The sequence below is a fragment of the Trichoderma camerunense genome (genome assembly GCF_050948025.1).
Source record: "Trichoderma camerunense strain CBS 138272 chromosome Unknown V8C40scaffold_1, whole genome shotgun sequence".
Taxonomy (NCBI): domain Eukaryota; kingdom Fungi; phylum Ascomycota; class Sordariomycetes; order Hypocreales; family Hypocreaceae; genus Trichoderma; species Trichoderma camerunense.
Genome location: NW_028145369.1, coordinates 3,497,128 through 3,509,452, shown reverse-complemented (window position 1 = coordinate 3,509,452; position 12,325 = coordinate 3,497,128). Strand labels below are relative to the sequence as shown.

General features: G+C 48.1%; 4 protein-coding genes across 4 annotated transcripts; 2 read left to right on the top strand and 2 right to left on the bottom strand.

The window, feature by feature from the left end:
* Positions 1-832: 832 nt before the first annotated feature.
* On the bottom strand, positions 833-3,640 carry V8C40DRAFT_231600 (glycoside hydrolase family 95 protein). Its single transcript, XM_083212963.1, has one exon. The coding sequence runs from the start codon at positions 3,336-3,338 to the stop codon at positions 945-947; it is 2,394 nt and encodes a 797-aa protein (XP_083079770.1). The 5' UTR covers positions 3,339-3,640; the 3' UTR covers positions 833-944.
* A 501-nt stretch (positions 3,641-4,141) lies between these two features.
* On the top strand, positions 4,142-6,255 carry V8C40DRAFT_231598 (general substrate transporter). The gene is made up of 2 exons (XM_083212962.1): positions 4,142-6,022; positions 6,092-6,255. The coding sequence occupies exons 1-2, from the start codon at positions 4,508-4,510 to the stop codon at positions 6,203-6,205; spliced, it is 1,629 nt and encodes a 542-aa protein (XP_083079769.1). The 5' UTR covers positions 4,142-4,507; the 3' UTR covers positions 6,206-6,255.
* Positions 6,256-7,136: 881 nt separating this feature from the next.
* On the top strand, positions 7,137-9,506 carry V8C40DRAFT_231597 (uncharacterized protein). The gene is made up of 4 exons (XM_083212961.1): positions 7,137-8,151; positions 8,208-8,628; positions 8,694-8,985; positions 9,045-9,506. The coding sequence occupies exons 1-4, from the start codon at positions 7,176-7,178 to the stop codon at positions 9,387-9,389; spliced, it is 2,034 nt and encodes a 677-aa protein (XP_083079768.1). The 5' UTR covers positions 7,137-7,175; the 3' UTR covers positions 9,390-9,506.
* V8C40DRAFT_21025 (P-loop containing nucleoside triphosphate hydrolase protein) lies at positions 9,442-11,952 on the bottom strand. Its single transcript, XM_083212103.1, has 2 exons — positions 11,556-11,952; positions 9,442-11,498 (listed from the first exon to the last, which is right to left on the bottom strand). The coding sequence occupies exons 1-2, from the start codon at positions 11,804-11,806 to the stop codon at positions 9,494-9,496; spliced, it is 2,256 nt and encodes a 751-aa protein (XP_083079767.1). The 5' UTR covers positions 11,807-11,952; the 3' UTR covers positions 9,442-9,493.
* Between the last annotated feature and the right edge of the window lie 373 nt (positions 11,953-12,325).

Here is a 12,325-nt window from a genome sequence, read left to right as displayed (position 1 = left end):
TGGAAGAATGTGTGGAACAGAGAGAGAAGCTGTAGAGAAGAAAGTTGAAGGGCGGAATTATTTTTCACGATGGCGGGAAGAGAGGATCAATCAACGACAGAAACGATCAAGTGTCAATGCATGGGTGATTTAGAGTTTGAATCTGCCATGCTTGATTCAGCTCCATGGAATTTAGCGCCGCCGCCTGACTGTGTGGCTCCATGGTTGTGAAAAGGTTCAATGATGTGATGATTGTGAAAGCCCGTTGGTACAACTCTTTCCGTGCTTGAGACAAGAGTTTCGGACTTTAGAAGACAATTATTGCGGACTTCGCACAGACACGAGTCGAGCTTGCGAATTCCGAAAACTGCCGGGCCGTTTATAGTAGAAAAGGTCAGCGGTCAAATAGAGGAACCTTATTCATGTTTAGTTCTCAACACGGAGAGTTGCCCCTATAACTAACTATGTTACTCAGTATATAGACACAAGACATATCAATTTCCCGCTCATCTACTGGACAGGAAACTATTCTGACGGATGGAGCATATAACCTTATCGCCATCCAGACCAACTGTATCTTACGCCCACATCCTAATCCCAGCACGCTATCACAACGCATCTGAATCCTTTATTCCTACTCTGAGCCCTAAGCGGGATAGGCTTCGCGGTATAGCGCCATTAGCGCTCGATCTATAGTGGACTATACCCTATAGCACTTCGTATTTCTCTCCGTATGATGGATTGGGAAAACAAGTCCGGGTTCGGGCTGGGCGCGGACTGGAACGAGAGAGCCGGGGGTTTGAGTTGAGCCGAACAAGACAACGGACTTTCACTTTCATCTCCAATCATTGTCGATTTGTAACATCAAATGATATATGATAATTATAGCTCGGCCACTTATTTCATCATGCATTTTCTCTATTTATTGCCAGCTTTGGACCATAGTCTAGTGCTTCTACTTTTACCTAGTTCTGCAGTTGCAGCGACGGCCCCAGCTTAATAACGTCTCCCGGTTGATACGTTGCTTCGAATCGATGCTCACCATAATACACAATCAACGACGATGCCGCAGAGGCCGCAGAGGCCTTGAAAGTCACGCCGTCCAGCTTACCTTCATGCCATTCGAAATGAGCCTCCAAACCGCCTCTAATTCGCATGCCGTCCACCGTTCCTTCAGACCAAGCCGCGGGTAAAGCCGGAAGCAGATCTACTTCAACCGGGCCTCCCAGACGAGGCATGATGGATCGAATCAACATCTCAGAAATAGCCGCCGCGCCTCCAAAATTGCCATCAATCACGAAAATGTTCTTCTCGGCCCCTGCCACGCCCGGTTTGCTGTAGCTGAGCAGGTTATCGAAACTCAGCTCGCCCACCAAGTGACCAATCTGGGCAACGGCCTTCTCTGCGTCTCCCAGACGGGCGTAATTGAGAGCAAAAAGAGCCGCCGTAAATTCAATGTCTTCGAGATCGTCGCGGCCTTGCCTTCGTTCGAGCGTCACACGCGCTGCCTCTGCAAGATCAGGCTGGTGCCGAGCGGAGATTAGCGCTGACCGGCAAAGGGCCATGGTGTGGGAGAGATGTCGATGGTAGGGCTGAGCTTCTTCAAAGTCATGCAGCCACTCCTGAAGTTGACCATTTTTGCCAATCTGGAATGGGGGCAGCTTCGCCTGTGCCTCTCGATATTTCCGGATATCGTCCTCCCAGTTGAATTTGTCAGTGTTGAATTTCGTCGCAGCATACTCGCAGAATGCCAAGAGGTCACGGATTAAGACGACATCAAGAGTTGGGGCTAAGCCCGCACAATGCTCTTCCTTTTCACCGTTGTCGTTGACAACGAAGAAGCTGTTCTCTGGGCTTACAGATGGACCTGTGAGCAGCCTACCTGTCTTTGGATCTTCAATCATGTAGTCAAGGAAAAACTTGCTTGCGCCCGCCAACACCGGCCATGCATCGTTGGCCATGAAGGTTTCATCTAGAGAATACTCAAACATCTCAATTAGATGGTTTGCCATCCAAAGGCCTCCAGTCACATTAAGGCCGTACGAAACCTCCCAGCCAGGATCTGCAAAGCCCCATACATTGCTGAAAACGTGAGCGACCCAGCCTTCGCAGCCATAACAAACTCGTGCAGCGTGCTGTCCGCTCGCAGCAAGTCTTATCAGATAGTTGACCAGAGGCTGCATAAGGTCGGAGAAACCGCCGTTGAGAATCGCAAAGTAGTTCATTTGCGTGTTGATGTCGAGATGGTAGTCACAGCTCCATCCCATTTTGCAGGCCTCGCCATCATTCCACAAGCCTTGAAGATGTAGCGGCAAGGGTGAATCATGGCGAGTACCAGCAATAGTAAGGTAGCGGGCATAGTGAAAGTAGAGCGCAAACATGCTGGGATCGGCGTATCCAGAAGACTCAAAGGTCTGTCGACGTTGGTCTGTAGGAACATTGGCGGTCGTACTGGATTTGGATCCCAAAGAGATGCTCATCCGGTTGTAGAGAGGCTGACAGTCTTCTAGATGGGCTTTAAGAAGATCAGTTGCAGAGAGCTTCAGAGCCGCTTCCATCTGTAGAGGAGTTTTCTTTCTCCATTCATCATTCGGCTCGCTGTAGTCGGTATTGAAAGTCACCAATATTGTGATGCTCTTTTTTGCTGAAATGATAAGCTTGGCATCTCGGTGCTCGACTTTTCCCTCATCGATAGTTGCCGCGACAATACCATAGCCCTTGACGCCACATGTTCCATCGCTATGTACTGATTCGAGGGCTTGGGCGTTGAATTCAAGCTTTCCATCACCATTGATCTTGGATGTAAATGCTTCGTTCTCGCCCTGTACTCCAACCACAACTTCTAGGCCACTTAGATCATCACCATCAAATTGCACCACGAGCACTTGATTCGGATGACTGAGAAATGACCTCCTCTTGAACTTGTGGCCATTTACAGTATATCTTGTCTCCGCTACGGCTTCGTCTAATCGTAGCTCTCTCTCGAAGTCATGAACTTGATCAATGCTTCCCAGGCCATTGACGACAATATCAAGTGTTCCAACGCCAAGGTTGGTTCCGAAATTGTTCTTTTTGCTTTCAAGGTACTTCTCCGCCCGCTTCTTTCCTTGAGCGTAATCGCCATTGAGATAGCACTTTTGTGTTTCCCTCAATTCAGCTTTGGGATCTGTGGGTCGCTCTGCTAGTCCATCACGCGCCTCCTCTTCCTTCCCAGACCAGAAGGAGACTTCGTTCAAGATGAAAGATTCCTTTGCGGGGGAAGAGAGCACCGAGGCAGCGAAACGGCCATTGCCAAGAGGGAGCGAGGTAGGGAACGTTGTTGAGGGAGTGGTATAATGGAGTCTGTGTTCTGAAGACATCTTGTAGAATTGATGCTGCGAATCAAGCTTCGTCTATGCTATGAGCGAGCTGTGAAGCAAACGGACATGACATGACATGTATGCAGCTTCGAGGTTCAGTTCGCAGCTGCGGAGATGTTTCAGCAGCAGAACTCTACTCTGCATAAACCCCCCACGGCTCGTAAGTCCAAGAACCGATATTAGCTGCCAAGCCGGAAAACCAATCCATCACCAATAACGACAGCTGAGTGCCCCCAAGCTCGCAATTCCCCGACCTCGATAGCCGGCAGCCGGAGCAAGAAAAAAGAGTCAGCTGTTCGTTGTGGGGTTTAGGTGCGGGAGCATTGTTCGGGTGGACTCTTGGCCTTCCTTGGCTTCACCACGACTAGGGCCCTGGCTGATTGGTCGATCTAGCTGGAATTCCTCCCGGATATTGAGCCGGATATTGGTCCGGGAGAGGTGTGGCCTAGATCGAGCGCCACTAGATGCCGCATCCCGGGTTTTCGTCCGAAACATCGACCTGGAGTCTTTCGATGTTTGCCAGAGTCTACCAGCTGTTATATGGTAAAAATTCCAATAGTTTGGTTAAAAAAGACAGGAAAACCCCATGATACTATACAATGAATTTACCCGAAGGCTGATCTACTGCCAAGCCGACGGGAGTTGAAGCCCTTGCAACTAACTAATACGCTGTAAGTAGGTAAGTTGGTTGAGTCTTGAAAACAGCCCACATCTTCTTACAGACAACATGTAGTCATTGTGACACTGAATTGAACCATGTCGTAAATGCCCGACGGATCTCACCTCATCTCATCTCGATGCTACTGTACTTGTTTCCCAACTGCCAATGGCAAAGCCGGCCTCGGCAAAAATATCGCCGCTCGTCCATCTCCATGCGGCTCGTGTCGCTTCCCCAGAACCAGGATTGCACTAAGTTGATCTTGCGGAGCCCCGCAACTTGACCTTATTAGTCCGGGGATGACTATTTGTGAACTCGGACTATACAAGACATATAAATACGATGCATGCAACGCTGATCTGGTAGTGAAGAGCAGGGTCTTCTCGGTTTGTCCTTCAAAGGTGCCTTTTAGCCAGGTTCAAGGGCCTTTTCCCTAACAGTTTTTCTCTCTGTCTCTCGTCTTCTCCTGTCAACTCCAAACTGTCAAATATCCATCAGCACGTTGCCCATCATGGAGAAGGAGGCCCATTCCACGGCGCTCGAAAATGTCGCCAGCAACATCGAGCATGAGCTCACCAACGCGGGGGAGACTGGCAAGATGGCCAGCATCAGCGAGGCCATGGCCAACAACGGCACAGCCCAGGAGCATCGACTCGGCTCCTGGGAGGCCTTCAAGCTCTACCGCAAGGGCGCCTTCTGGTCCATGTTCATCTCGCTGAGCATCATCATGCGCGCCTACGACATTGAGATCAGCGGCAACTTCTTCGCGCTGCCCGCTTTCCAGACGCACTTTGGCGTGGACTACGGCCCGGATCACGGAGGGTTCCAGATTCCCGCCAGATGGCAGGTCGCCATGGGCATGGGCAGCTTGGTCGGTCAGATTGTGGGAGCGTACCTCGTTTCGTTCCCCATGGAGAGGTTTGGTCGTAAGAAGACTTTTGCCGTCTGCCTTGTCCTGACGGCCATTCTGACCTTTATGCAATTCTTCGCCAACACCATTGGTGTCTTGACGGCCAGTCAGTACCTCAGCGGTATTGTCTGGGGAGGCTACTGTGTTATTGCCACGACATACGCTTCTGAGGTTCTTCCTCTCAGTCTTCGTGGTTTCCTCACTGGTTACATCAATCTCTGCTACGTCATGGGCCAGTTCATCCAGACCGGTGTGACCCGTGGCTTCATCAACCGACCCGACCAGTGGGCATACAAGATTCCCTTTGCCATCCAGTGGATCTGGCCCGTCGTCCTGCTTGCCGGTCTCCCCTTTGCACCTGAGTCTCCTTGGTGGCTGGTTCGCCAGAACAACATGGATAAGGCTGAGAAGTCTCTCTCGAAGCTTGTTCAGAAGGACTCGGGCATCAACATTAAGGAAACCCTTGCCATGATGGTCAAGACCGATCTCCTTGAGCGAGAGATGGAAGTCGGTACCACCTACGCCGATTGCTGGAAGGGACACAACCGTCGACGTATGGAAATTTGCATCCTGCTGTTTGTTATCCAGAACTTTAGCGGTAACCCGGTCGGCTTCGCAACCTACTTCTTCGAGCAGATCGGTCTCAACAACGTCCAGGCATTCGACATGGGAGTTGGTCTCAACGGAGTCGGTTTTATCGGCACCTGTCTTTCTGCCATTCCTCTCATCTACCTCGGTCGACGTCCTGCGTATATCTTCGGCCTTAGCTTCATGGTCACTATCCTCTTCATCGTCGCCCTCCTGACTTTCGCCCACGATTATACAACCAACTTCTCGTACCGATGGGCTCAGGCTACTTTGCTCATCATTCTCCAGTTTGTCTGGCAGGCAACTCTCGGTCCCTTGACTTATGTCGTCGTCTGCGAGACTCCATCAACGAAGCTCCGATCCAAGACCATTGCTATCGCCACCATGATCGACGCCCTTACTGGATTGGTTACTTCCGTCATTGGACCCTATTTGCTCAACCCTGGCGCTGCAGGTGCTGGAGCTAAGATTGAGTTTTTGTACGGCGGCATTTCTGTCTTTTCTCTCATCTGGACCATTTTCAGAATGGTGAGTACAACTTCTAATAACCCGATCCATTTCAAGCACATATTGCTAACAGTTTTTTCTTTAATACAGCCGGAGACTAAGGGCCGAACCTACGAAGAGTTGGATATCATGTTCGAAAGAGGCGTTCCTGCGAGGAAGTTTGCCTCGTACAAGTTTGAGGATGATGATGATGTGAGGGTATAAAGAGATGGCTATTATTGGGCTAGTAATACTTTAATAATGCTATAATACCAATAACGAGTCTTTATGACATTTGTTATTCTGTGGAAGCGTGCAACAGACAAATTATTTCGTATCAGATGTGATCGTCCATCACATAAGTCGAGATCTAGGTAGACCACGTGGTGATGTTACGCTCAAGATGAACGACAATAACTCACATAAGAGACCTCTGATGCATGACATCGATCCAGGGGCAATCTTAAATCCACTCATAATCGAAGACGGCTAATGCTCCTCAGAGGGTTGCGTTTGCTCTTCTCAAAAAGGCTGCCAAGCAATCAACGTAGAGATCTGACAACCATAGCGGCAGGAGTTGATGCATGGACTAGAGCATAAGCCGGCTATCGGTTCCAGATCTCATGGATCGAATCTCTTGGCAGCGGAGACCACAAGTAGCGTTGGTGTTGTCGGTAGCATTTCTCTCCACAACCCGCTATTTCTCTTAGCTCAACAACCATAGAGTATTAAAACAGTATCACAAGAGCATTTGAGAAGATGAAGCAGACATCTAGTCATAGAATTAGTAACTCAACACTCAGAAAAATTACGTATATTGAGTCTAAGTTAAACAAGTTTAACATGAATGGTTAAGGGACTCAAGACTATGGACGAATAGCTTACACATACTTACTCATCTGTCAGCCACATGATTAGCGTCACTTTGAATGGCAACTTGTTGTTTTCCCTCACAATCGATGGTTAAATCTAAAGTTGACTCATTGCAATACGTCTATCTTTGGATGAAATTATTGTTCACAATTCGTTGTTGGCAAGGTAAACTATTCGACTTGAATCCTTGCCATCTTTGCGTCGCGTTGCCACTACGCTTCGCCTTACTAAGCACTCAGAAATTCCTCTCTTACGCCTTTCGGTCAACTGACCTTCACTGTAAGGCTCACTCACCTCTTCATATTCAATCGTCAATATCAAGATGAGCGACAACGAACCGCTACGGCGCCTAAACGGGCGACTCCAAGCATGCGATCAGTGTCGCGCACGTAAAGTCGCCTGCGATCACGCTCGTCCAGTGTGCAACCGATGTCTTAAGAGAAACCAGGCCAGCGAATGCACCTACACTGTCGGAGAAGTGATTCAGCCACGGCGGCGCGTACGGCGCCCGAGGCCAGTAGGGAGGCCATCGATTTCCATGTCCCTGAACACATCGCCAACGCAGAGCCATTCAAATGGACACACAAACGGGCATACAAACGGACATACAAATGGACACGGATCGCCCAATTCTGGTTACATGGGCTTCACCAGCCATACCAACGTATTCGAGGCGACAAAGCGAAGTCTCAGCCGTCTTCAAGGCCCGGAAGCGGACCCTCGGCTCTCGCTACCTGCCGATGATCGGATGACTCCGAGGCGCTCTTTCAACCAGCTTTCCCCTATAGTGCGCCACATGAGCATCTATGTTTTGGAGGCTCTGCCAGGGCAATGTAATGAGCAGATTGTCTTCAACGATGAAGATATACCTGATTGGGGCTCGACTCAAGCCGCGCTGGCCCGTATTACCAGATATCTTCAAGACTTGCTCAAAAAGAATGCGGACGGGGTTGGCCCTAACTTGGAAAGCATTGCCGAGATGATATGCCATAACACTGCGCAGCCTTTCAGAGAGATCGACGATCCGCATGAGTGGATGGATCAGTTTTGTGGCAGCAATCTCAGATGGGAGTCGATCGGGCTAATATGGGGAGGCTTGGAGCGTCTTGCGGATACCATGAACTCTTTTCGGCCCTGTCACGTTGAGTGGATTCCTGGAAAGGGGTCCAAGGAACTTTCCAGAACGTATATAAATTATTGCATTGATTTGTCTAAGCAGTTTTGTGATGGCAGTCCTGTGTTATTGGATCTTCACCGACGTCGAACCATTTTGGTGTCTTGTCTGGACGGCGATGCCGGTAAGCATATGAATGTCTCCGAGTTAATTTTTGACTTCATAATAATGATTGAACAGCTGGATCTTGTTGGTACGCCCACGGCGCGGCTGTGTCCATGTTGACCTTCATGGGCCTACATGCCATGGAGAAGGAGGTTCCCTATACACCCACCTTATCCTCCGAGTATAACAGAAGGCTCGTTGCCCAGATCTTCAACAACGATAAGTTTTGCGTTGCGTTCTCGGGGCGACCTCCACTGCTTAGCCGTCGATACTGCACAACACCTCTACCCCTCGATCTCAGAGATGAAGATCTAGTTGCAGATCAGTCAACGTTACAGAAGGCTGTACAAGAGCTGGATGATCGCGGCTGGAACACAAAGGGCGAGATCTATCCAGTTACGCTTATCCGAGCTCGGCGTATATTGGCGGCCGCTCTTGAGGAAGTAATGGAGATTGCCCTGGGTTGCCAGGTTTGTGTAACTCTTGATGAGCTACGGTATGTTCCCACACGTAATCTTTTTCTCTCTTCAAAAGTAGATGGAAGCTCACGGCACCGGCTAGAAACATGCAGGGCCGACAACTGGAATTGGTTGCGGCATTTCCCCCGTATCTCAGATATGACCCGCAAGACGTGTTAGATCCTGATATAGATACCAAATCCGTCTATGCTCGGATACTCATTCGTCTAACTCACTTACAGACAATGTTCTTCTTGGAAAGGCTGCTACTACTAAATGGCAGCTTGGAAGAAGGCAATCTGCTGTTATTTAGCTTCGAGATGCTCACACTAACTCTCACCATGTGGACGCACAAAGACCGTTTCGCAGCAATGCGGCGCAATTTTGAATGGCTTGTGAGTAGTGCGATATACTTTGTTATTTATTTATAGCCCCTTGCTAACTGTTGAACCAGCTTATGGCCCATGCCGCACCCGCAGGTGGCATTCTTTGTCTAGAACTTCTCAACCCAACATTTACAGGCAAACACCCCAAGGATGCACGGATCTCACGGTCAAGTATCATACAGAATCTCAGTCTTTTGGTAGGCTTTCTCGACTGGGTGCGTCCATCCGCACCGAATGGAGATTTGTGCATGGACTGCAAAGTCATTATACAGCGGGTGCTGGATCATACCTTGGATGGCAGTGTAGACGGCAATAGTCCCCGGGCAGCTCTGGCATACGATTTCCCACAACCTTTAGACTTTAATTTTGACCTATTGGATACGTTTGACTGGCTGCATACGGAGGTTTCATAGGATGCAGCACACTAATGAAGCTAACTTGAAACTAATGAGGAAGAAACTTTGAATCAATGGTGCCTATCCATGTCTAGTGTATTCATCTATTTACTATATCTTGACTAATTATTATTCATGGATGAATCAATGTGTAGCTCCATTAGTAGAGACGCAGAATCGTGTGTACACGCATCACCATCAGAAGCTTCATCCTCCCATTCCTCTATGTGCCAGTTACATCCGAGGCCAATACGGTGAAACAATCCAAAGACATTTTCTTGAAGCTTGTAACACTCTTTCATCAGGGTAAGAGCGTCACGATGCCTTCCACATTGGTTCCAAGAAATGGCCAGATTATACATAGCTAGCATATTGGCCAGGTTCTTTTCACCGGCCGTCTCTTTCTGAAGCTTCAATACTTCCTCTCTGATGTACAGAGCCTGGGTATAGTGGCCTTGTATGTAAAAGACATAAGCAAGGTCTTCCATTGCTGCCAATGTATTTGCATGCTTTTCTCCATAGAGCGTCTGCTGAGTATCAAGTATATTCTGTGCAATTTTCTTGGCAGCATCATACTGGCCTTGTCCACATTGTATTTCTGCAATGGTCTTCCAACTTGCAATGGTGTCTGGATGAGTTGGTCCAAGAACCTTGTGTCGAAGTCCTAACACCTCCATTCCTATTTCATATGCTTTGTTGATATAATATCGGGAATCCTTCCACTGGTAAGATATATCAAACCTAAGTGTCCCATCATCTCGATCTGCAAAAGCCTGTCCAAAGCACGATATAGTAAGATGAGCCATGCTGCTCAGCGTATCGGGGTGTTCTACTCCAAGAATCTTCTGTCGCATTGCTAGTATCTTTTCATCCAGCAGCTCTCTCCCCTTCCACTCGTTAAGATCACCCAAAAGATCCGATACTGCAGAAAGCTTGTCTGCTATGGCAGCTCCCTCTCCACAAAGATACATCCATTCAACTACCTGAAGCGCATGTGTCATATAATCGTCCCCTAACACCTGCGCTTCTCCAGATTCATGGAGATCTTCGGACATGTATGATATGACATTCAAGGCGCGCATTGCAAAGAATGTCTCATCCTTTACCTCCGAATCCCCTTCGTTGTCTTGTAGAATGGTACTAGTTCTCATCATAGTCGAACGTTTCGCCAAAGGCTTCTTCATACGCAAGCTATATCGCGCAGCCTCTTGTACCAGCTTATGCATTTCATACATCCGATGGCCAAATTCGTCCTGCAGTTGATAGATGAGTGAAAACTCTTTCAGCCGAGCTATAGCTTCTTCCAATGCACCTGTGCCCTCTTCCCAGTCAAAGCCACACTCTATCCCAGCAACTTCGACCAAGTCTCCTGAAAACTTCTGGTTGTCAAAGTATGCGATAGTGTGGAACAGATCAAAGGCCAGCTCGCTTTCTTGCTGAATACGTTTTATTGAGATGCTCCATGTATCTAGAATACTGTTGGGAGCTCCGAATTGTCGATGTCGATCGAATTCGCTTTTCTCGAGGAGTGTTTGTCTTGTCTTCTTCTGCATGAGCATCGTTATGTACTGACGTACCGATGTTGACGTTCTTCGCATATAGGCACCAGCCTGTGAAATCGCTAATGCGTGATACTGAAGAGCTTCAAGTAGTTCGTTGGTATTATTCATGTCTTCGCAGGTCGCTTTGGCTTGTGCTGTTGCCGTTGCTATTGAAAAAAGTATCGTTGCTTCGTCAAGTGACAAATCACCAACTTCAACTGCTCGAATAGGACTGACCAGCGTCCCTTTGATGCGTTTATCACGAGTCGTCCATAAAACAAGTCCCTTGGGTCCTCGAGGGATATAATTTGACAAAGTTTTCGACGAAGAAGATGGAATGCCGATTCCAAATAATGATAGATCATCAGCATTATCGAGCACCAAGAGCCACTCTGGTTCTGCTTCAATCCGGTTGCAAACGGCCATGAGCAACCCTTCGTCATCAAGCTTTTCATCTATATCACCAAATTTCCTCGCAATCATTTTATAGTCATTTATGATTGTGGCTTCAGTGTCCGCGTGCACCCAAAAGACAGAGTGAGTACCACATCGGCGGTATGTATAATCGAGCGCGATCTGCGTTTTTCTACACATAAGACATTCAGCAAATATTGGTTGAATCGAATCAAATAGCTAACCATACCCTGAACCGCCTAAACCACAAAGTGCGGCACTATAGAACTCTGAAGACCGTGGCAGAAGCTGGTCAAGTTTGCCAACAACATCTGATCGATGGACAAAATCTTCATTTCGTGTATATGGAATGACGTGGGTGAAGGCCCGGGTTAAGTGAACTGGTAGATGAATATGAGTATCGCCCTGATTGATCACAGTGTTGTCGCGAAATTGGCTGCGGCGAATATTGCGTCGATGCGGCTGTGTTTTTCTTTCCATTGCGCTTCAATTGTCTCTGTGACGATCCAGTATCTATGCATATGCATAGAGCAACGAGATTCCGCTTTATGCCTATTGGCCAATTACTTGCTCGCGAACTGATTGATGTGCCCAGGCCCATGTATTATTCCACATATCGTCGTTCGCTTTCCCATTTCTACGGTGTCAGGCTCGCTTGCTGCCCAATCGTGTCATTTGTATGTACTCCGCATTAGTGGCTACTCTACGGGATTATGCATCCAGCTCCCAGTCCCTTTGAGGCAATTGGTCGCGCTTTACCCTCAATACCAGCCGACTGAAATCGCCTGCTACTGGACATTCAAGGCGAAGAATATATACATCTTAATATTGAATGACTGACAATGTTACAGGTAACAGATTAGCTAAGAACTCAATTAAGAAGTAACATAGATATCCTTGATTAAAAGATAAACACAACAGATAAACAAATTTGAGGTTTAACGGAATCATTATAGAATAGAATGGCTGAGCTCTACGCCTGTAGTGACATACTCTGAT

Coding starts and splice junctions, on each gene's coding strand:
- V8C40DRAFT_231600 (XM_083212963.1), bottom strand. CDS start 3,338: ATGTCTTCAGAACACAGACTCCATTATACCACTCCCTCAACAACGTTC.
- V8C40DRAFT_231597 (XM_083212961.1), top strand. CDS start 7,176: ATGAGCGACAACGAACCGCTACGGCGCCTAAACGGGCGACTCCAAGCA. Junction 8,152..8,207: donor TTGTCTGGACGGCGATGCCG/GTAAGCATATGA, acceptor ATGATTGAACAG/CTGGATCTTGTTGGTACGCC. Junction 8,986..9,044: donor GGCGCAATTTTGAATGGCTT/GTGAGTAGTGCG, acceptor CTGTTGAACCAG/CTTATGGCCCATGCCGCACC.
- V8C40DRAFT_21025 (XM_083212103.1), bottom strand. CDS start 11,806: ATGGAAAGAAAAACACAGCCGCATCGACGCAATATTCGCCGCAGCCAA. Junction 11,499..11,555: donor TGTGGTTTAGGCGGTTCAGG/GTATGGTTAGCT, acceptor TCTTATGTGTAG/AAAAACGCAGATCGCGCTCG.
- V8C40DRAFT_231598 (XM_083212962.1), top strand. CDS start 4,508: ATGGAGAAGGAGGCCCATTCCACGGCGCTCGAAAATGTCGCCAGCAAC. Junction 6,023..6,091: donor TCTGGACCATTTTCAGAATG/GTGAGTACAACT, acceptor TCTTTAATACAG/CCGGAGACTAAGGGCCGAAC.